The sequence below is a fragment of the Cuculus canorus genome, chromosome 5 (genome assembly GCF_017976375.1).
Source record: "Cuculus canorus isolate bCucCan1 chromosome 5, bCucCan1.pri, whole genome shotgun sequence".
In the NCBI taxonomy this organism is placed as follows: Eukaryota; Metazoa; Chordata; class Aves; order Cuculiformes; family Cuculidae; genus Cuculus; species Cuculus canorus.
In genome coordinates, this window is record NC_071405.1 from 45,392,232 (window position 1) to 45,415,622 (window position 23,391).

Sequence of the window (23,391 nt, forward strand, 5' to 3'; positions counted from 1 at the left end):
CAACATTTTCCTTTCCCGCTCCATAGTGACCAAATCGGGTAGGACAGTATTTGAAAGAAATTTTTACCCTCTGGCGCTTAGAATAAACGCCATTTTAGACATTCAACATTTGGACAGATTATTCCAGTAATAATAACATATTGCATGCATACTTACTATTTCATCATAGACAGAAGCACTTAGTCTGCGGTAAGCAACAGATATCACTGGAAGATTCTAGTACATAAAATAAAGCATGTTTTGTTTACAAAAAGATCAGTGTTTTATACCAAGGAATCCCTTATAGCATAGATAAAAGATATTTTGATGTCACTACAGCACTACACACTTGTGAAAGTAATGTTTTGTATTCGTTTCTAACAGACTTGCTGAAATAAAAAACAGGCTTTAGTTTGGGTCTTTTTGACATCTTTAAAAGTTTTGTCATGCCCATCTGGTAAAATCTATTTACTTCCAGTTTTGTAAGATCAAATCCACTGGTTAGTTTAACCCTGAGCAGGATTATGAGCAGCTACAGGCAGAATGCATCAAACAACTGCTCAAGAGCTTACTGTCATCATCAGCATCAGCGCATACCATGTAACCTTCACAACCAGAGTTCAAATTTCAAAGTGAAATAACATTGTTCAACTCGATCAAAAAGCAATGTGCTGTGAGAAGGAATATCTTCCTCAAAGTCCCCTGAAAGAATGGGGAGGTGGTATGAGAGGAAGGGAAAATCAAAAGTAAGACTGCACTATGTGGTTGACGCAACATCAAGATAAATGAACAATTCGTAGTCTAATTCTCCTTTTAAACATTGTTAGTTATAGTAACATTATCAGAAAAGTCTTGTACTGCAATTTGCCAAACCCTAAACTAATTTATATAGTTATTTAAATCCTTCCCTAGACTTGTAAGAGTACAGGGGAAATAAATACAGTCCCCCAAAATCACTTGGGGTACTCACATTTAAGCCATTGGTCAAGTTTTGTAACTGCATAGTACTGTTTTGGATTCCTTTAAATTGAGCACAACAAATACATTTATTCTCACCTGCAACTGGGTGTATGAATGATCTGAACACCTGAAGAAAATAATGTTTTATTTATAATTGTTATGCATTAAATGATTTTTAAAAACCAAATGAATAAACAAAAAACTGACTTAAAGTGACACTGAAAATGAGAAGTTACTTTATATTTCCGTGACATAATTAAGCACATAAATGCTGTGGCCTATTCAGCATTACCAGATACTGTCACATACCTTGAATAAGATTTCTGCTTTTCCTGGTCAGCATATAGTTATGGTTAAGAATGAATGCATTTACAATTATAATAGCATCACACTTAATACTTAATTCATATTTTCAAAACCAAAACAGATTTTCAAAACCAAAACCTTCAAGAAACAGGGCAGGTTAAGGAAACTCATTTAGTGTAATAAACTGTAAGGATACTAGGAAGAGAGCTGGTCAGATAGACCTTTTCTAAGATCTCGTGTTTAGCTCTCTGTAGAGAGACTAACAAATTTTCATTATCTTCAACTTGACTTTGCAGAAAGCAACTTTTATGCCTTAATCACTAGTTGCTTCTACTAGTTTTTGAATTGTATTTATGGTTCAAATGGTTGAAAGTCTCCATTATTAAAGAACTACAGATAATATTGAGCATGGGTGCATAAGCAACCTTCCAAGCCAGAGACACTTTTGAACTATAACTTAACCTGAATTCAGAAAGAAAACCCAAACACATAAGGCAACTGTCATGGTAGACCTCCAGCATTTCAGGATGAAATGCCACTGGGAAACACACTGGGCTGTGTAGTGTCAGCAACGATTTCTGTGACAGGTGGTTTCCTGCACAGCCAGCCAGCCAGACCCGCAGCTGCCACCTGGTTTCAGCCTGGCACCTCAGTGGAATACAACAAGGAAAAAACAGATCTAATTTTCAACCAAATTATTTTTGTGATTTTGTGAGTTTGTTTTTTTTTTTAAAATGCTTTTGATTAACAAAAACACATAACATAAACAAAGATACGCATAAGTATTTGACATATAAATAGCCTGCATTAAGCAGATGGATTTAGTGTTATGAGCATCACAAGAAGTTTTACGTTGCCTACCTTTCTAGATAGTAATTGATCCAACATAGAAAATGTAACTTCAAACTATATAGAAAAAAATGCCAAACACTGTAAAGCAATAGGAAACTCCACTTTCTTAAAAAACTACTTATTCCAGGGACATTTAACAATACAGGCTACAGTTTACTGCTGCAAATAAACTATGTTTCAATTCATCTGGACTACAAATTTTAAGATAGCAAGTGTGTCATCTGTGGAATTAAAGAGCAAATTATTTAATTGTATTTAATTTCCCTTGAAAATAATCTTACACTAAAAGAAGTAAAAAAAATCCAGGACTCTGGGTACTAAGCAAGAGATTATTTGTTACAATCAATATCAAAGAGTGCAACTCAGCACTGGCAAGTCCAGTTTCTCCAGTATGAGAGATGTCAACATACTGGTGAGGGCTCAACCAAGGGTCATGGAGATAGTCAAGGGACTGAAGGTTCTCTCTTCTGAGGAAAGGCTGAAAGAGCTGGGACTGTTACCCTGGAGATACATAAAGTGGAAGAGAGCAAGCAAAAAATATGGAGCCAGGCTCTTCTCTATGGTGCCCAGTGACAGGACAAGAATTAATGGGCACAAACTGAAAAACAGCATTTTTCCTCTGAACATCAGGAAACACTTTTTTATTGTGTGGGTGAGTGAGCACTGTCAGTGCTTGCCCAGGAAGGTTGTGGAGTCTCCATAATTGGAGATCCTGAGGGGAGCTGCTCCAGAACCAGACCGATCTGCAGTGGAATGGCACACTGGGGTTTTCCAGAGGTACTTCACTAAAAGGGTTGTCAAGAATTGGAACAGGCTGCCCAGGGAAGTGGTTGAGTCAGAGTCACCATCCCTGAAGGTATTTAAAAGATGTGTAGATGTGGTACTTAAGGGCAAGGTTTAGTGGTACAAGTCGGTGTCACTGTTAGGTTTACGGTTGGAGTTGATCTTAAAGGTCTTTCCAAACCTAAACTTTAATTGTGCGATTCTGTGAAAGAGCTGGCTTCCACTTTCTGCTCTTAAAGCCCTTTCTACAACTCGCTATGCAAACCTTGGAATTGTTACCCCATAAAGACCGAGTTTAGAACACACTCCAAATCTACCAGGCCATTTAAGATAAAACATGTTTTTTCTTGAAAGCAGAAATTGAACCTGGACTATGATTTTAGATATGAATGTCTTAATTTTTAGGAAATTTTGTGTTAAAAACATCCCACAGCAACATCAAAAAGAATTCAAGGTATCTTTCATCAATTACTCAAGAAGAAACTGGAGTCAATTTTTCCTTATGCTTTTGGCTGCAAGCTTCCACTTCATCAGCCCCAGGTTTGCAGCCATGACAGTAGGAAACAGAAAAAAAATAAAGAAACCCCACACTTTCTCCTCCTCTCTTAAAGGTTTCATCTAACAACTAAGTTTTTATTCTAGTACTTCCCAACAGGAGTTCATTAATCTCAGCAGTAGCTGATTAATCCCATGCATCATGTACAACTACAGCAACATTTTCCAAGTACACGACATCTTAAACTTGCCACCCTTAAAAACAGGCAAAGGGAAGAGGAGAAAGAAAACAAAATAAGTTAGGATTTTCTGCACCTAGAAAATTTCCATACAACATTTCTGTTCAGACTGAATATATAAATTTAAAACTTCACTGTCCAGCCTCGGTGGGGGCATGTTTGAAATAGAATAACATTAGCTCCTGGTTGTAAGAGATTAAGTGTGAAATTGAATGCGTTCTTCATGCAGCAAAGGCTGCCACATCCAGAAAAGTAACAAGCTAACTGACTGTGAAGATTGTTTATCACACAAAACTATTTGGTGTGTTGTGTGGCATTTTTGTTATTGTTTAGTGTTTTTTTTTTTTAATTAAACAGCAATTAGAAAACTTTGCGTGAAACTTTAAAGGGTAAAAAAACCCTCTTCAACCGTTTCAAACTATTCCTTAGTTATAATGCCATTTCAAAGGCATTTGAAATGCCATTTTCAGGTACTGGGAATCTTCAGATAAACAAATAACATTGTTAAAATGTTAACTTGCTGTGCCTATGCTCATTCTCTACTTCCTTACCATTCATATTCTATGGATTATTCACAGTAAAGTTCAAACCAGTGCTATCCACTACCTTACAGACAGACTGTTTCACAGAAACATTCCAGCAGTTATTTTGATCTTATGAAAAAAGCCCATGTAAAGTAAGACCTATGTTATTTCTTCTTTCTACTGCCCCTGAAAAACTGCTCATTAACACATTTCATATTAACTGGCAAGATATGTATAAATTGCTACTAAAACAAACTGAAGTCTGTTGCTACCACTCCTAACAGAACTTAATGGCAATGATTTCACAAGTACAGAAACAGCAGCAAGGTAGCTGGGATGAAGATATAAAAAATATCAAATATTCTACAAAGTAGTGGTAACTATGAAATTTTATTTTTTTGAAGTTACAGAAGAGGGTAGAAAACAGAGACGAAGTGTTGGATACGAATAACCAACTATAGATCAAGAGTAATTGAACAAGACAAAAAAACCCCACTAGCTTAAATTAATATATTTTACAAGGGAAAAAAAAATCAGTACAAAGGCTGAATTAGAACAGTGTTTTTCAAGGTCAGGCACACACTTCCTCAATCACTCAAAAAACCTAAACCCTTAAAAGTTTGGAACAGTGTTAACCCTGTACAATTCCAGGCTCTAAATGCACCTAATTTCTGGAATGAATTTGCAGAAATAAGAAGTGTGGAGAACACACATTTGAGGTATTCCACCAAATCCACACTGCTATTTATTAAGCAGATCGAATTATTATCACCCAACCCAACTTTTACCACCTATGCAACCCTAACTTTGAGGCCTTAAATAACTGATTGAGACTAAGTGATTCAAGGTTTTAGTAGCAAATTAATAGTTTTTCTAGAATAAGAATATTTTACTTTATAATCTATACTAGAAGATTCATTCAAATCTAGGCAACTTCAGTTACATTCCTATGGCTTTTGAGCTAAAAAAACCCCAATCAGTCTTACTCTATGTACACAATATTGAACATCAAGATTTAAATTATTTATTTATTAATAACCTACATTCATTGTGGATTTCTAAGATTTACATTAACAAAGAAATTATTTACATGTGTAAGCATAAATTTGCTTAAGTATGTATCCCACCTCAACCACACATATACAACTGTTTTAACAGCTACATCAGAGTGGGGGAAAAAAAAAATCAACCAACGAAACAAACCACAAAACATTAAGAGGCGTAGAAAGTTAGAAATACTGGCCAAAAAACATTCAAAATCTAATGGAAGGTTTTCCATCAACCCCAAAGGCCTTTTAAAATTAGCATAGCTCTGGAGCAGCATTCACTGTATTATTAAACACCATGTACCTCACTTTTTTTTTTTTTTTAAGATAGTTGCACAACAGGTACACTTTACTGCATTGCAGGATGTTAAAAGTAACCAAACCTACACACCCTGGGGAAGAGAAGCATCATACACACAGTTACTCACTTTTGTAGCAGTCATTTTAATACTGCACTTGGAAACATCATGCTCCTTTTCAAGTAAAATAGCTTTTCCCTCCCTCCTTTTATCCTTCAGAAACTATACTTGACCAAGAGCATCTCCTGGAAGGAGATTTTCCCATTCTGGAGCTATTTTCCACAGCTTTATTAGTTTGCCCTTCTCATGTACGTGGTCGGCAATGTAGTAGTGGTCCTTCCAGACAGAAAACAGGCAAGTTGCAACTCATCAGCCTCTACCGGCAGCCTTGCTATCCAACAGGTTGCATTTAACAAAACTGCCATTCAGGGCACCCAGAAACTCTTACCTCAAAATGACCACCAGTACTTTTCACCAAAATAAACACATAAGTATCTATAACTCTGAAACAAAGTTACTCCTGCATTTCCTAGTGTCTGATCTTTGCCAATTACGATGGGAGCATTTCATTACAGCTTCAAACCTAACTGCACCATATGGCCATATATTCAAGTCTACTTGTGCCACATCAACTTAAATAATTTGAAGACTAGATCTGCATTCCTTCACCACTAACACAATGTAAACCCAACTCCCAGCATAAGCTTTTTTTCTGGGTTTAGGATCTTTTTCTAAGTTACTTGCATAAAAAAACACACAGGCCCATGTTTTATACATGGAAATAAAAATCAGTGATACAGCAAACATGCTTCTAGATGATAAGAAAAATGTGACACCAGCTAACTAGGTGACACATTTTACTATCCCATGTATCACTACCCAATGTTTATTTTTCTTCCAAATTCCCCAAAGTCTACAATTTGGCATGTTACAGTGGGATATACCAGGGTGTATAATTTTTTTTTGCATGCTTTACAGAATTTACCTTTAAAAAAGGACTCACAAAACCAATGAAGGTTAACAGCCATGTGTTTTGTCTTTCATTGACATAAAGCAGCAGATACATCGAAGAACATTCTGCTATTAATACATAGAAATCTAACTTTTTCTAGTACTTAAGAGTGTGCTTTATCCCTTTGATTCTGGAATACAAATAGACTAATTTTAAGTAATAAAAGAGCAAGTGCATACAAATTAAGAAAAAACTGCAGGAATTAGAATATACATGACTTCATGCAGTGATACTATACTTCATCCCTAGAAACATACAAGTTTTCAAAAGTCATCCTTTGTGGAAATGAATTCTTCCAAACTACTGAAAAAAAAAACCCAAAACCTGAAAGATTTGATACACTGCTAAGGTTTTTGTAGATGATCAAGAAGATCTTGACTCAGTTTCTTCACCAGTTACTGTTTGACAAACCTTGCTCTCATTCTCTCAGAAGAGTTCCCATTCCAACAAGTGGATTGCTTGGCACCAATAAGGCAAATCACTTGGCACAGTTTTTACTAAGGCTAAACAAACCCATGATGTCAACCATTGCTTTTTGGATGTTTTTTCCAAAACGATGAGAATCCTTTAAAAAAAAAAAAACAAACAAGACAAAATCAGAGACTTGTACAGTAAAACAACAGTTATCTTTTAGGCAAAGGGAGGAATCTTTTTAGCATTTTGTAATTTTGGAGCTTAAGGAATTAAGGGCATGCAACAAAAAAATTGTTATACAAATTTATCCAAGTTTACGCTATTACTAATGAGTCCTTCTTCATGCACTCACTTTCCTACAGATAGAACTGAGATTATCTCTTTTTGAAATCAAATTCATCTATGGTTTTCTGTTACTTTAAAATAGCTGTGTTTCAGTATTGTTTTTTTAATACAAGATTTTGCAAAACCTAACTTTCAGAAAACAAGACTGTTCAGGAAGAGTACAACTAATGACCTAGAAGTGCTGAAAGAGTAGAAAAACATTTTGTATTTGAGTTCCTATCAGAATCCTTAATCATCCGTCTTTGAAAAATTACATAAAGCATTGAAAAGGAAAATCACAACTATCTAAGCACAAACAAACAATGAATTTGTTCCATTAATTTTAAGTGTCAGATGAATGGTACAAGGAAGAAATTGAGATTACAAATATAAATTATTAGCTACAGTACAGGACCTACTACAAAGACCCTACCAGTATCAAAGCTACACACATGAAATGCTGGTTTTTCTGTATGAACCTTTGTTCTAACTAGTAAGTGAAAAAATACAAGGAAATTTAACATACAAACTAACAGGTATCTGAAGAACAATTTGAACTATGAAAAAACGAAGCTGTATTTCCTAATCTTTAATGATTAACCAAAGGTACCTAGATCTCTCAGACAAGTCAAGGTCAAAGAAGAAAAATTAGTTCATCTATGTGATCCTGAACAAACTCAGCAAGTTCATTAAAGTCACAAAAATCTAAAGAGGAAGAACTGAAGCCCACTCAAAGCAGGCCACCACAAGAGCAGGATACAGAACAGGTGTCATGGACTACATTCTAATAATGAGTGTTGTTCCAGTAAATTTTTGATCAGTTATGTTTCTCAAGCACAGATTACTGGGCCAGCTTCTTTCCGTATTACTTAGACAAAGAAGCTTTAAAGAACAGGCAGCTTACATTTTACTCTGTCATTACAACTGTAGCCAGAGACAAGTCAAACTAAAACAATAATAACAAAAAAACAGGAGACATTATTTATGGGACAGTTATGAGCAATTTTACATGAGTCCCAAGGAACTACACATGTGTTGGGCCACATGCTTTCTTTATGCTTGAAAGCATAAGTGAAATAGAATATGATTTCCTTGGTTCATTTACAGAAGTGGAGACAAAAACATAACCCAAACAACACAATGGCTTATGTTGAGAAAGAAAAACACATAACTGTATGTTGCAAGTCCCACTAAATTATTTTAGACAATGAGTAGAACAGTATTATAAGCAGATATCAGAACAGATTTAATAAATCATAAGAAAAGACTGACCCTTACCGTCTCAGAACAAGATATTTTGCTGGATACGTGGAAATGGATGGAATTTTCATCCAAGATAATATAAGAAACACCATAACCATCATCAGCCACCTAGGGAAAGAAGGAAGAGAAAGACAGGTTCTAAACTTTTTCTTTTTCCTCCCATTTCTAATTTATCTTAGACATAATGACACAACTGCTCCTGTGCAGTTGTTAAAGTCAGTTGCAATTTCTCTTCAAGCAAAAATTAAGCTTCCACATTTAACACATTTCTGAAGATTGATTACACTTAAGGAAATGGTATTGGTCTCATCTGAAGTGCATGGAATCAACATTTTATGAATGTATGTGTGTAATACCTTCCAGCTTTAGTATTTTGAAATACAATACTTGTTCAAAGACCACCTTCTATCAAGGTCTGGTCCTAAACAGCTATACAGCTTCAGTGCTTAAGTTGAAAAGAATAAAACAGCTCAGTTGCAGAGTTAAATATCCTGTTTCATGGGATCACTCTGCAGATGTAAATAAATGCAGTATATAAATATGGAGTATACAAGCCCTGTATTATTAAAACTCTACCAAAGGCAAAGTCATCTAACTCTACAGCAAAGACAGGACTCTGAACATTCATATCGTGAGCAGAGCTGTGGTCCAATTTCAACATTAGCACAATTAACTGTCCCAAATTTCAGTCTGATTTTATATTTAAAGCATGCCTGCTAACCACAGACTATCCTGCTGCAATCCTACTTACTCTTTTCTAACTCAAATGATCACAGCCTTCAAACTCTTTGCTGCCACTGCTGCTAAGCAGACTGATAGTCTTCTCTCCATTGGTGCTTACAGGGCAGCTATATTCTACAGAATGCTTTTAAAAAAAAAAAGCCTTATGTACTGAATCTCTGGGCTAGTTCAGCAAACCAAAGCACAGCTTTTGTAAGCATACAAAAAATGATGAAGGGAAATATTAGAGTTATCTGGAAAAGCAGACAACTGAAGAAAGGAAATTGAAGGAATGAAGAAATGGCAAGAAGGGAGCAGTTAATGTAGCATTAGCAAAAACAAAACGAAAAAAAAGTGTTAAGAATTCCTGAAGCAAAAAACCTACTTCATTTCCAGACCATAATTTTGGGGGGATTCTAAATACTGCCTTTATAGGAAGAATCCTGTTTCTCACAAATGAGTAGCATTGCAATAGCTAGGCTTCCTTGATACTGCAATTTAAACTCATTCAAGCTTCAGGAACTACTAAAAGTTGTAATCAGAAACATGAATAATTTTATTTTTTTAAAAAAACAAACCAAAACAAAAAACACCCCACAACTTCCAGCTTGAAAAAACAGCCAAATTACACTCTACTTGCCATCCTAATATTTATGTGGCAAAAAGCAGTCCTATGATCCCTCTCATTGTTCTCTCAATAGAAATGCTTTTTGAAAACAGATTTTATGGGCTAGTCTATAGCCCATAAAGTCTGCTTGCAGATCTTGTTGACAATAGTATCGTCATCAATGGCTATGTTCAAATCACAATAAATTACTACAGCAAGTCAAAAGGCTTGTAAGATCTCTACTAGTTTCTTGAGAGTCTACAGAAGCCGTAGAACATGGTCTAATTCTTGACTTAGCCACTATTCACATATAAGAGGGCAAGCAGAACAATGTGGAGAAGCTTAATATGGAGAAAAGCATGAACACATTTTAATTAATCAGAAACTATAAAGAACAAGTCAAGTATAATTACTTTTTACAAATCTCAACTTTAAAATATAGTTTAAGTGATAAGGCATTTGTTACTGTAATAGCCTGATGTAGCTCTCATTACATAAGGTAATGTGATAAAAGCCTCTGCTTTATCAGATTCTCTGCTATGGAGACCTGCATTGCATTTGATAACCGTGATAATTTAAGAATAATCCATTCTTGTAGTTGGATTTGCAAAAAAGGTGAACACATCTGCATCATGTCTTTTCTGAACACATCTGCATCATGGGAAAGCAGTAAACACATGCATTTAAAAGCATGTATTGCACCTCTGATGTGCAATATTAAGGTATTACAGATCAGAATTTTTCAGACACGCATATCAAAATAAAACTGTTTTTAAAAGGATACTTGTATTCAGCAAACATACAGGTCCAAATCCTCCACCACAAGATAACATCTCAGGGTTCCTCTTCAGATCAATGTGTTGCTGTGGCGTCTGACTTGTTGACAGTCTCCAAGGCTCTGACAAAACCTTTATTAGATATGAAAGAGATGCAAACTAGTATAACACATTGTTTAAGAACATGCAACTTCCTCAAAAGAGTCAAGCTAGAAAGTGCTCAATAAATCAATGTTAAGGATAACTCCAGTTCCCGTTTCAATGGAATGAACAATTAAGAAGGTTAAAAGAAACAGCTAAAACCTTATATGTAAACCATTAACATATGAGGTCATGATGTCAATTTCTCAAAGGAAGTAAAAGTTCTTTCAATAGAAGTGTTACTTCAAAACAGATTGATCTGGTCTATAGCCTGGTAAATTCTGCATAACAGGTCTTGCTAACAACAAGATCAGTAATGGCCACATTAAAATCACAGCAAAATACTACATGAAGTGAGAAGCTTGTAAAATCTCTAACAATACACATATATCTTGAACATACGCAGAAGCTGTAGAAAGCTGTTTTATTCTTGACTTTGCACCACGGACATTTAAGAGGGCAAGCAGACAAATGTGAGCAGCTTAATTTAGAGGCAAGCTAGAACACATTTTTTATTAGTCGGAAAACATGAACAAGTGCAATATAATTACTTTTATAAAATCCAACCTTATAATCTAGTTAAAGTAAAAAAGCATTTGTCAGAAAAATAAAACAGTGACATTAATGTTGTGCATTAAAAACAAATATATTGCAATATATAGCTCCTTTAGCTCACAGTAACCTGAAAGAATGTTCATTTGAACCTTGACAAAAATCACTTTCTTAATAAAAAAATCCACACAGCCACTGTTGTGCTGCCTTGAAAATGTGTAAAACCACAAGTAACCGATATTATTATTATTTTGGTAATAATGACTATATCTTTCTTGCAACCCTTAATAACATGTATTATCCTATAAAGAAAAGAAAGCACTACTGTAACTTGACATCAGCAGATGTCAAGAAACACTAGCTAAACTTTTTTTCTTAGGAAAATCAGAGTTCTACAAGTATGCAGCAGATACCACAAAACACTAAGTAAACAAGGCATTATTTACTCAAATAGTTACCAATAAGTCACATACTTCCTTAAGGAAAGGAGAATCTACAGCAAGGTACTTGGACACGACATAAAGGCAGAACAGATGGCGGTCAATGCCAGCACCAGTCATGGCGAGACGATACAAGAGCTGATGTTTGGCAGCAGCATGTCGAAATAGCTTAAGCTTATTTTCATTCTAACAACAAAAAACAAGATGAAGAAAAATCAGTTAAGTGAACTAGGTTGAGAATGGAGGTGCAGAAACTAAGTTACAGCAGTGAATCTCAAGCCTAGAGCACTTAAGGGTCAACCATAATACAATGCATGCAACTAACACCAAATACTAGTATCCTCTGGCTTTTCAATCTCACGTTCCGAATTTCAGATACTAGCAAGTGTCAACAATTATCTACTGTAAACAGTGAAGAATGAAAACAAATTTTTATTTTAAGTATGATCTAACCTCAGAATCAAACATGATTACAATCCACATTTACTACATTTCGTATATTTAGTTTCTAGAGACACTGGTCTTAAGATACAAAAGATCAAATTTCAACAAGAGTTTAGAAAAGCTGGAACTGTAACAGCCATTTTAGAATGGCATCGGAGTCCATGAAAGCTGGCCACTTTTTAAAAGCCTCTCTTAATAGCTCAGGAGCAGGTAATCTTAAAGTGTCAGAAGTCAAGCAAGCAGGGCAGAATGCCTACTTGGCTAAGAAGGGATCTTCTTCTAGTAGTTGGGAAGAAAAAGAAAGGGCATGGACATTGGAAGCAATGGCAAGCAACACTGGAGGGCTTAACAGAGATGCCGTTTGTCACCGTAGGGATAAAATTTGTACAGCCAAAGCTCAATTAGAGTTCAAGCTAACCAGTACCATGAAGGGCAACAAAAAGAGCTCTTCACAAACAGGGATGTAAACAAAGCAGATATGCTTAATGCCTCCTTTACTTGTCTTCAACGATGATGAATGGCCCTGGGAACTTTGGAGCCCTGTGTTGGAAGACTGTGACTGGGGAGATGATGCACTCCCAGCCAACTCTGATCTGGTTCAAGACTTGCTGCTTCAGCTGGGCACACATAAGTCTATGGGCCCTGGTGGGATTCATTCAAGGCTACTCTCTGAGCTGACCAGTGCCATCACAGGACATCTCTCCATTATTTTGCAACAGTCTTGGGAATCTGGAGAGGTCCTACTCAATTGGAAGCTCGCAAAGAAAGAAGGAAGACCCTGGTAATTAAGGTCTATCAGTCTCAATTCAGTGCCTGGTAAAATCATGGAGATAGATATTCTAGGAGTTATTAAAAAACAGCCAAGAAACAATGCAGTCATTGGTCACAGTCCGCATGGGTTCACAAGTTGAAAATCCTGTTTAAACCAATTTAATTTGTTTTTAAGATAAAGTTACCCATCTAGTTGATCAAGGGCAACTAGTACATGTGGGGTTTGTTTGGACTTTAGTAAAAATTTTCATAACTGTCTCTCACAGTATCCTTCTGGACAAAGTGTCCAGCACACAGGTAAACAAGTCCATAACTGGCGGACAGGTCAGACAAAGAGTTAAAGTAAATGGGGGTATATCAGGCTGGTAACCAGCTCCTCAGCAGTCAATTTAGGGCCAGTGGTCTTTAATGTTTTTATAAAGGACCTGGATACAGAAGTCTAATGTACATTAAATAAGTTTGATGATAATAAATTAGGAGGAGCTGTATGTTCCCTTGATGCTAGAGAATCCTTATAGAGAGATCTGGATAGACTAGAGAGATGGACAATCACCAACCATATGAAACTTAACAAGACCAAATTCCAGATTCTGCACCTTGGACGGGGTAATCTCACTTACACATACAAACTAAGGGAATTCTGTTAAGATTTTATAATATGGAATGCAACACAGCGAGTATCATAGAATCATAGAATCACCAGGTTGGAAAAGACCTCTTGGACCATCAAATCCAACCGTTCCTATGTGCCACTAAACCATGTCCCTGAGCACCTCATCTACCTGTCTTTGAAATACTTCCAGGGATGGTGACTCAACCACCTCCCTGGGCAGCCCCTGCCAGTGACCAATGACCCTTTCTCTGAAAGTTTTTTCCTGACACCCAGTCTGAATCTCCCCTGGCACAGCTTCAGGCCATTCCCCCTTGTCCTGTCCTCTGTCACTTGGGAGAAGAGGCTAACATCCTCCTCTCTACAACTTCCTTTCAGATAGCTGCAGAGAGCAATAAGGTCTCCTGTCAGCCTCCTCTTTTCAAGGCTAAACAACCTCCGTTCCCTCAGCCACTCCTCGTAAGACTCGTTCTCCAGCCCCCTCACCAGCTTCGTTGCTCTTCTCTGGACACGCTTCAGAGCCTCAACACCCTTCTTGTAGTGTGGGGCCCAGAACTGAACACAGTATTCAAGGTGCGGTTTGACCAGCATCGAATACAGGGGCAGAATACCTCCATGGGCCTGTTGGCTGTGCTGTTTCTGATGCAAGCCAAGATACCCTTGGCCATCTTGGCCACCTGTACACACTGCTGGCTCATGTTCAGATGGTTGTCAATCAATACTCCCAGATCCTTCTCCTCCGTGCAGCTTTCTAGCCACTCTTCCCTTAGTCTGTAGCACTGCACAGGGTTCTTGTGCCCCAAGCGCAGGACCTGGCATTTGGCCTTTTTACATCTCATGCCACTGGTCTCAGTCCAGTGGTCCAGCTGGGTATACAAGTATGAGTATATAGCAACCTGTCACTGATCTCCAACATCACTGCATTTCACACCATTTATTTGGGACACAGTGAGAAGCCTAATCACCTACAATGTCTATCATTGGCATTCAGGAGTAAAGCTTTGTGGGTTATTCCATGGTGGATACAAGTACTCAAGAAAAATTCTAAGGAAAATCCTGGAGAAAAGTAGAAGCAAGTAGTAAATGCAGACAAGTCTTTCTAAAATAAGAGAGAAATGCATATACTATAATCTTAGCAATACATCAGTCTAAAAACTTCATTATAAAGGCAGGGTTCTTTTGCTCTGTGGCTGATCATTACAGAAGCATGTTTAGAGTAATCATAAAAAAAAACTGAGCAGAATGAAGTCTGCTACATATGATCTTGCCATGTATGGGTCTACCTTATTTCTTTAACAAAAACATAGGTTTTTGACTACAGAGATGTAATAGCAGTTAATTCTGACAGTAGGACTATGTCAAAATTACTTTTTATATACAGAGTAGCTATACAGTAGCTGCACCATACACTTAGGTATGACATGTTGTATTGGGCCTCTGCAAACCTCATGAAGTTCAACAAGGCCAAGTGCAAGGTCCTGCACCTAGGCAGGGGCAATCCCAAGATAGATAAAGATTGGGCAGAGGACGGATTGAGGGTAGCCCTAAAGAGAAGGACTTGGGCAGACTGATGGATGAGAAGCTCAACACGAGTTGGCAATGTGCACTTGCAGCCCAGAAAGCCAACCGCATCCTGGGCTGCATCAAAAGAAATGTGACCAGCAGGTTGAAGGCAGTGATTATACCCTTCCACTCTGCTCTTGTGAGGCCTCACTTGGAGCACTGCATTTAATTCTGGCATCCTCAGCATAGGAAGGACTGTTAGAGCAAGTCCAGAGGAGGGCCACAAAGATGATCAGAGGGATAAAGCACGTCCCATACAAGGGCAGGCTGAGAGAGTGGAGCTTATTTAGCCTAGAGAAGGCTCCAGAGAGACCTTGTAGCAGGCTTCCAGTACTTAAAGGAGGCCTACAGGAAAGCTGTGGAAGGGCTCTTTATTGGACACCGCAGTGATAAGACAAGGGGTAACGTTTTTAAGCTGGAAGAGGGGATATTTAGGTTAGATATTAGGAAGATATTTTCTGCTGTGAGGGTGGTGAGGTACTGGACAAGCAGTTGCAGAGAAGTTATGGGTGCCCCATCCCTGGAGGTGTTCAAGGACAGGATGCATGAGGCTTTGAGCAACCTGATCTAGTGGAAGGAATCCCTACCCATGGCAGGGAGGTTGGAATTAAACGATCTTTAAGGCATCTTCCAATCCAAACCAGTATATGACGATGACATGGCTGGACTTCAAGACTTGCAGTAGTCTGATCACAGCTTCGGGGAAAACATATTGAGAAAACCAGGGGGATTTTACCTACACAGGACTTCCAGAAAGAGGAGGAAGAAAAAAAAACCAAACAAACAACTTCCTTTTCTCTGTGTGTCCGTTTTCTTGGAGTAACATTTATTGACAGAACCACAGAACAAGAAAAAAACTTCAACTATTCATCTACTTAGACTTCCCTGCCCTAAGATCTGATCAACTAAAACTCTGTCCTGAAGGACCATTATGTTGCTTATACTTTAACATCTTGAAGTGGAAAAAACCAATCCCCCCAGGTAATCTGTTTCAGGCTTCTCACTATTTCCCTTCTTACTCATTTTCTTACTAGCAGAAAAGGTTTCCCAAATTGATTTCACTCTGAAATTTATTGCCTTCTTAGAACAGAGAACAGATTGTTCCTATTATCTCTGTATCAGCTCCTTTATCATCCCAAGTACAACCTGGCTCCCTATCCTCTTCCACAGTATTCTCTCTTCTTTAGACTAGGTAAGAATAATTACATTCAAATTCTTCTCACAGATCCTCTTCAGAGATCTCTAACCATTCTTCTTGAAGTCCTTCAGACTCTCTCCAATTCATCTATAGTACAGTGTCCAAAACTGTACACACACACCACCCCAGCTAACGTTATCAGAAAAAGGACAGAGACAGACTACTAAAAGTAAAGGACAAGATAAGGTGAGAGTTCCCTTTTTCCCAATGGCATTCCACTGAATGTGCTAGGTCAGCATTCAGTTACTGATTATTATAGTCCTAGATCTTTTTTATTAGAACTCCCACCCATGCAGCTGTTACTAACGACTGGACGCAATACCTTGAGTGTATTCCTATTTAACAAAATCCTCTTTTTCATGTCAAATCTTTATTGACTCTGAAGAATGGGAAATCCCCTTCAGCTTCACAAAACCTGCAAATGCAACGATCTACTTCACCAACTGCATCTGTGAAAACTGTGACTAGCAGAGGATTAAAGGAGAGAGAGCCCTCAAGGCGACTGTCCATCGCCCTTCCATTTTGACAGCAAATATTTTAATCAGTATTGTCCAAAGTTTTCCAAATCAAGAAATCTTCCCCTAGACCATACTTCCTTTGGTTTACTAATCAGAACATCACAAGAGAGGTAACAAAGCTCAGTGAAATCAACATATAAGAGTAAGTAATTTCCTGTGAATACTACTTTCTTTCCTATCTGAAAGAAAAGCCTAACTGGTATCAGATTACTTGTTCGACAAATCTGAGTTTTACAAGTCACAAAAATTTCACAAGTTCTCATGGTTCCTGAATTTCAGAGAACTAAGAAATGGGATGCTTGGCTAAATTACTGCCATTCTCTTTCAATATAGCTTGAACTTCTGACATACTGACAGAAATGTGAACAACTATCTTATGTTGCATTTCCTTTCTAAAAAAACCAAAAGCATCACTAAGTGTTAAAAGCTATTTGGAAACTCATGCAGATATCTCATATACTGATAACTCATGTGCTTTATGGGTTGTATAAGGCAAGAACACTGTGAACTTACACTTTCAGTTGGGTCTTCCATAGCTTGAACAAAGTTGCATGATTCAACAGTACAGGAACGAACAGTTTCGGTCCTGCCTTCCCTAAACAAGCGTGTCATAGAGGCTTCGTATGTTAAAGAAAATTTTCCCATGTCCTTAAAAAACAAAAAAAAAAAAAAGAACTTAAAGGTTTAGCCAGACTTAGCCCCTCTTTCTTAATCAACAGTTCAAGGTAAGCACACAGCATATAAATCACTCCACCAATTAAGCTTAAGTTCTTAGCAGCCGACCATTACCAGTCTTACCTAAAGACAACAAAGGCAAAAATACGATTAGTAGCAGGATTTGATAAATGCTAATAGAACTACTAAACTAACAAGGACTGTCCTCTGTGCTTCATCTTCAGTCTTCTTCAGTTTATAACAGACACTGATCTTAAAAGGCTATCAAAAACCTATTTGAAAGTTCAGTGGCTTTGTAATTAACACAGCTGTGATAAGTAATCAAGAAAATTGTAACTTTTTTAATACCTTAACTGAAAATATTTTCAATAGCATGGATATGCATGCCAGTGCAGGGATTTTCAATAATGTGAGAAAGTGGTTTCTGCATTTCTTATGGATGTGCACAATCTACAGATTAAAACTTGCCAAATGATAAACGTTTATCTAACATGTTAGTGACGACACCTGGCTAAAACATACATCAGAACAGATCTTGAAAGTGTGTTCGGGTTTATATTAAGAGGATGGGTGTTGAAAGGAAAAGAAGTGGGTAGGTAATCGAACTGTATGCCATGTAGCTACCCTAAATCTAAGGAAGACTAAAGTGATGACAGAAGCCAGGAAATCTGGATGACTTGAAAAACCACCTAGAAAAAAAAAAAAAAAACCAAAGAAAAAAAACAGTTTCTCAACAGTGACAACTAGAAAGCAAAATAGAAAACAGGCATGTTGCTACACTGGTGTTTTCTGAAAACACATCATAGAAGTGGTGAACTAACATAAGAAAACAGGCAGGCATTTCCGTTAATCCTGTTAGTGAGTGGCCCTGACTACTGAATTAAGTGTTACTCCAAGCTAAAAGGTAAGTGTAACCTTATTTAGACTGTAACCACAGATACTAGAAGTTTCAGACCTACTTTCAAGTCCAAAATGGCTTGGGATAGACCAACCATGCAGAAGAGAGAAAAAATTTGTGAGCGTCAATATGCCAACATTTGGACAATTAATTTTGAGCTAGCAATCTGTTTAGAGTTTGTAACAATTTCCACAGAATGCCTTTATCAACCTTGAACAAGCAGCGCAAGTACTTTACACAGTCATGTGTCTTCATCACAAACATGTTATACCCAATTTTATGAGATTCTATAGGCCATAAGTGGTCTGCTCTCCTTACCCGATAGTGAGCAAGCTGCAGGGCAAGCTGCACAAAGGCATCAGGGCTGGTTTTTGATTTCTTTATTAGTCCCTTCCCAAAAGCATCAAAAAAAAAAGAATAGAAGTCCACATCATCTGCTAGAGCTATGGCAGTGCTCAGAGATCTCTCAATCACTTCTTCACACTAAAATAAATAAATAGATACATAAATATCTATATGCACATATGTTCGTATGTATGCATTTGATGGCATTTGAAACAACTGTTGAAAAAGCGCAAGTATTTTTAATCACTAAATAAGAAAAATGTTGCCTTTATGCATGACAGAAATGCCATTATCTAAATAATCTCCCTTTGTAGAAAGGGGAGAATCTATCTTTGCCAGAAAGTTAACATTCAAAAAGCTAATACAAAGTAAGTTTTTAGCCTATACACACCTGGAATCCAAAAACTACACTTTGAAAAACCACCAGCATTAAGACCATTCAGATCACATAAAACTAATCCACAGGAACAGAATGGCAATAGTGACATGGCTTCCACTCTGCCTTATGTGCTTACTTAAACACATCACCAGCCATTACCTTTTTATTCAAAATTAAAATCCAAGCAGGTAATGGTAGCTTGTCTTGAACTCCAGCAAAAAAATCCAACCTTATTAGACGTATATACAGAATTTTAAACACAAAAAAAAGACAGCTAATCTCAAGGAACTATTACAGAAGAGCATTTATTGTGGCAATAGTAACAAAACCTAAGCAACTTAAACTTCATTTTAATGAAGTTACTATTTATTCCTGGCCAAAGTTTTTTTTAAAAGAGGGACATTTAAACCTCCTGATATCTTTAAGTAAACTCAGTAATATCCACACATGAAACATACTCAAAAGAATTTAAGGCTTATAGGATTATCAGTAATTACTTAAATGATTTGACTGCTCAAGAAAAGAGGAGTTTCTTCCTTCAACTGCTAGCTGTTCTGTACTTACTTCTTCTGGAATCTCCCACTGTAGTTTTGTAGGAATAGGAATATTTTGATTGGTATCTCCCTTGCAATGCCCATCTTCTGAATAGCCCAGTTCAAGGTACTCAGTTGCCATTACATTCTGCAAAGAAAGATACTTTTTAAGAATTGCAACACATTATATATTGCTGTGGAATTTCATTGTGAAATCAAAATAAACCCCCTTCAGTACATAGCAAAATGCAATATATAATCCATTTCCAAATGCTGAAAACATCTGCAAGTGAAGCTTTCTGTTTTACCTCTTATTTTAAGGCATTTATACTTGTGTTCCAAGTGGGAAGAAAACCAGATATGCACAAACACCTATTCAACTACACTCACAAATTTTATTAGATGCTACTAAATTATCAAAATTCAGTTTCAGTTAAAAACACACCTCAAATTTACAAGTAGTAAAAAATAAAAAAGGTAAGTCTTAGATTTCACCATCTTTGTTCAATTTAGACTCTAGAGAATTTCAAGCTTGTTTTCTGTCAAAACTTTTTCATCAAAGCACAGTTTAATTCAGAGTAAATGCATATCCCTGCAAGAACTGCATAATTTTCAAGACTTGCATCCCACTCAGTATTTTGGTTTTATATATGCACTTCTGGGCGGGAAAGAAGAAAGTTTCCCAAGACGAACAACACAAATTGAACAACAGACAACATTTCAAACAACATCCTAAATGTAAAAAAAACCAACAAAACCAAAGCAAACAAACAAATAAACCCAAAACAAACCAAACCAACCAACTCCTCAAACCCAGAATTATCAATAGTTTTGAATCTGCTCAATATGGAAAAAGCTTGAAAAAAATCTATTGCATGTTCTACCTATATATTTCTAGTCTCTTTTTAATTTAATTTTCTTACTTAGTAGTCAGAACATGCCAAATATGAAATAAAGTTTCATCCATTCTATATTAAAAAAAAACAGTCTACAAAGAGCTAACAACTGCTACTTCTTTAGGAAATTAAATCCCACTTAGTTTATTTTAGTCATCTTAGTTCTCAGCAGAAAACGAACAACTAATAGTAAGTACAGAGATATGAACTAAATAATAAAACATAATCAAATAAAAGAAAAAGGTAACTTCCATCAGGCTACTTTAAACCACACTGTCACACCAATCTCTAACCAGTTTCGCCTTCCTTCTTCCCTGGCTAGAGAATGCAACAAGGATTTTTTTGTTCCTACATGTATGGAAACATTCATACAATAAATTTCGGAAATTATTTGGGGCAGCAGTCAGTCCAGAGACCCATTTGCACAAATATATAATGGGATAAAAAAAGATAATATTTACGAAAAAGTTTTGAGTGACTGAGCCATGTAACTGTTTATGGGTTTAAGCTTCAAAAAGAAAACTTAAGAAACTAAGATGATGAACAAACCTGACAAAAAGTGCATTTATTCCATTCATTGCCAGTAAATACAAGACATGAATTAAACAGCATATCAGTCTGCAGCTCATCAAACAATGGCTTAGAGGAAGAGTTAAAGTCTGCACCATTTATTTAAATTTTGAAAGTACGCGTGTGATTTTTATAGCACAAGAAAGCTTAAGTGCTTCAGGAGCATGTTTATACACAAAATATAATGCCATATCAAAGAGGCAATAATCTATTGCTTTAAACAACTTTAGATGGGGAGCTATATCACTTTTCTATTAAGACATCTATACTCATTAAAATGCAAAAAAGACTTAATTTAAAGGACAACAACCTTTTCTTCTAAGCAAGGATAGTTTTTTGTTTGCTTTTTAAATTCTACAGGTGCCGCAGACACAGGTCTATAATCATTCATAAGCGATGTGAGTGCAAGGAATTGAAAGCAACTGCTGATCTTCAAGAATGTTGCATGGACCACATCACATTATTTCCTGCAATAACTTTTTTGTACAAAACACCTACCTCCCACAGGTGTCCAACAATAGGAGCATCTGCCCAAGAGTGCTCTGCATTCAAACCCATTCTGCCATTTTTGAATACTATAAGAGTGAATGTTTTATCAAACCACCTACAAAACAAATCAAGAATTCCTTCAGGTCCCGTATATTTCAAAAGCATTTTTATACTGTAACTCTCTCAAAAATTCACATTCAAATGGACTAGTTCTTAGCTTTCCCTTTTTAATAATAGCTTACTTAAATAGACATAAATTTGAACCTCGAAGTTCAACAGGGCCAGGTGTAAGGTCCCGCTCCTGGGTCCAGATTCCCAGTATCAATAGACTGGGGGGTTGAATGGATTAAGCAACCCTGCAGAGAAGGACGTAGGCCACTGGTGAATGAAAAATTGGACTGAGCTGGCAATGTGTGCTTGCATCCAAGAAATCCAATCACATCCAGGGCTGAATAAGTAGTAGTGTGGCTGGCAATTTGAGGGGAGGCGATTCTTACCTTCTCTATTCTGCTCTTATGAGACCCCACACGGAGTACTGCATCCAGCTCTGGGTTTTCCCAGTACAAGATAGACATGGGCCTGTTAGAGCAGGTCCAGGGGAGGGCCATGAAAATGGCCAGAGCGCTGGAACACCTCTCCCATGAGGAAAAGCTGAGAGTTTGGGTTCTTCATTCTCGAGGAGAGAAGGCTCTAGGACACCTTCTTGTGGTCTTTCAGTACATAAAGAGGGTTTATAAGAAAGACTGAAAAAGACTTTTTACCACAGCCTACAGTCACAGGACAAGGGGCAATGGTTATAAACTGAAAGACAGATTTATATTCATCATGAGGGAGGAAGTTTCTTTATATTGAGAGTAGTGAGATATTGGAACAGGTTGCCCACGGAAGCTGTGGACACTCCATCATTGGAAGTGTTCAAAGTAAGGCTGGACAGTGTTTCAAGCAATCTGATGTGAAAGATAACCCTGCCCACAGTAAGGCAGGTGTACTAGGTGGTATTTGAAGGTCCCTTCCAACCCAAACCATTCTGTGATTCTATGAAATTTATCATCTTTTAAGTCACTAATTCATATGTATTAGCTGCGTGAATTAGTGAAATTCTGAAAGAGAGAAGGCATTTTCCACAGAATCAATACTGTACCTGTCATAACATCTGCCATGTATTAAGGATTTTGCATATGCATCCAGTGACTTCACAGGATCTTCTTTCCTGTAACCTTGCTCAATGTCATCCAATGACACAAAAAAAGCTGCTTTTTCAACAGCATCCAAGGACTGTTTGTTCTTTCCACGGCTAAAATAAGCCTGTCGAGCTTTAGCCCAGGGTACTCTGTAAAAAGAATTTGTTTTATAACCAGACTACATGAATTTGCCAATGTTTTATCACACTTAAGACCACCGAGACATTCCTCTTACTTTTATCAAATTTGAAGCAATTACTTTTGTTGTACTTGAACTATAGCAGCAGAGAAAAGTTCTGAAAATACATGTACAATGTAATCCTAGGAACCAATTCAACAAACCATACATACGCAAAGCTTAATCCTCAGAAATTAAACATTTCTGCAGCATGCAAATGTATAGCATAAATCAACTGCATTTATAACTGAACAAAAGAAAATATTTACCATATGGAAGAAGAAAATAGTAATAATGAAAACAATCAGCAGATACTAATTTCCATTGTAGTAACATCTAAATCTAAGAGAGTCTGGCCAATTGTCTATAAGAAGTTCCATGGGAAATGCCTGAAACAGATCTGAAGTTAAG

At 37.0% G+C, this 23,391-nt stretch overlaps 1 protein-coding gene across 7 annotated transcripts in view; it reads right to left on the reverse strand.

Annotated features, from left to right (window-relative positions):
• Positions 1-5,992: 5,992 nt before the first annotated feature.
• The window catches only part of CPT1A (carnitine palmitoyltransferase 1A), a 42,132-nt gene continuing 24,733 nt past the window's right edge, over positions 5,993-23,391 (reverse strand). For 6 of the 7 annotated variants that reach the window (XM_054068889.1, XM_054068892.1, XM_054068890.1 and 3 more), the window contains 9 exons: positions 22,763-22,951; positions 21,631-21,736; positions 19,698-19,814; positions 18,728-18,892; positions 17,350-17,484; positions 11,766-11,918; positions 10,627-10,731; positions 8,512-8,604; positions 5,993-7,060 (listed from right to left, as the gene is read on the reverse strand). In XM_054068889.1, the coding sequence (XP_053924864.1) occupies positions 6,974-7,060; positions 8,512-8,604; positions 10,627-10,731; positions 11,766-11,918; positions 17,350-17,484; positions 18,728-18,892; positions 19,698-19,814; positions 21,631-21,736; positions 22,763-22,951 (1,150 nt within the window). In that variant the 3' untranslated portion in view covers positions 5,993-6,973. Of the gene's footprint in view, positions 7,061-8,511; positions 8,605-9,365; positions 9,425-10,607; positions 10,732-11,765; positions 11,919-17,349; positions 17,485-18,727; positions 18,893-19,697; positions 19,815-21,630; positions 21,737-22,762; positions 22,952-23,391 lie in introns of those variants that run through there. The other variant, XM_054068894.1, reaches the window with a different exon arrangement.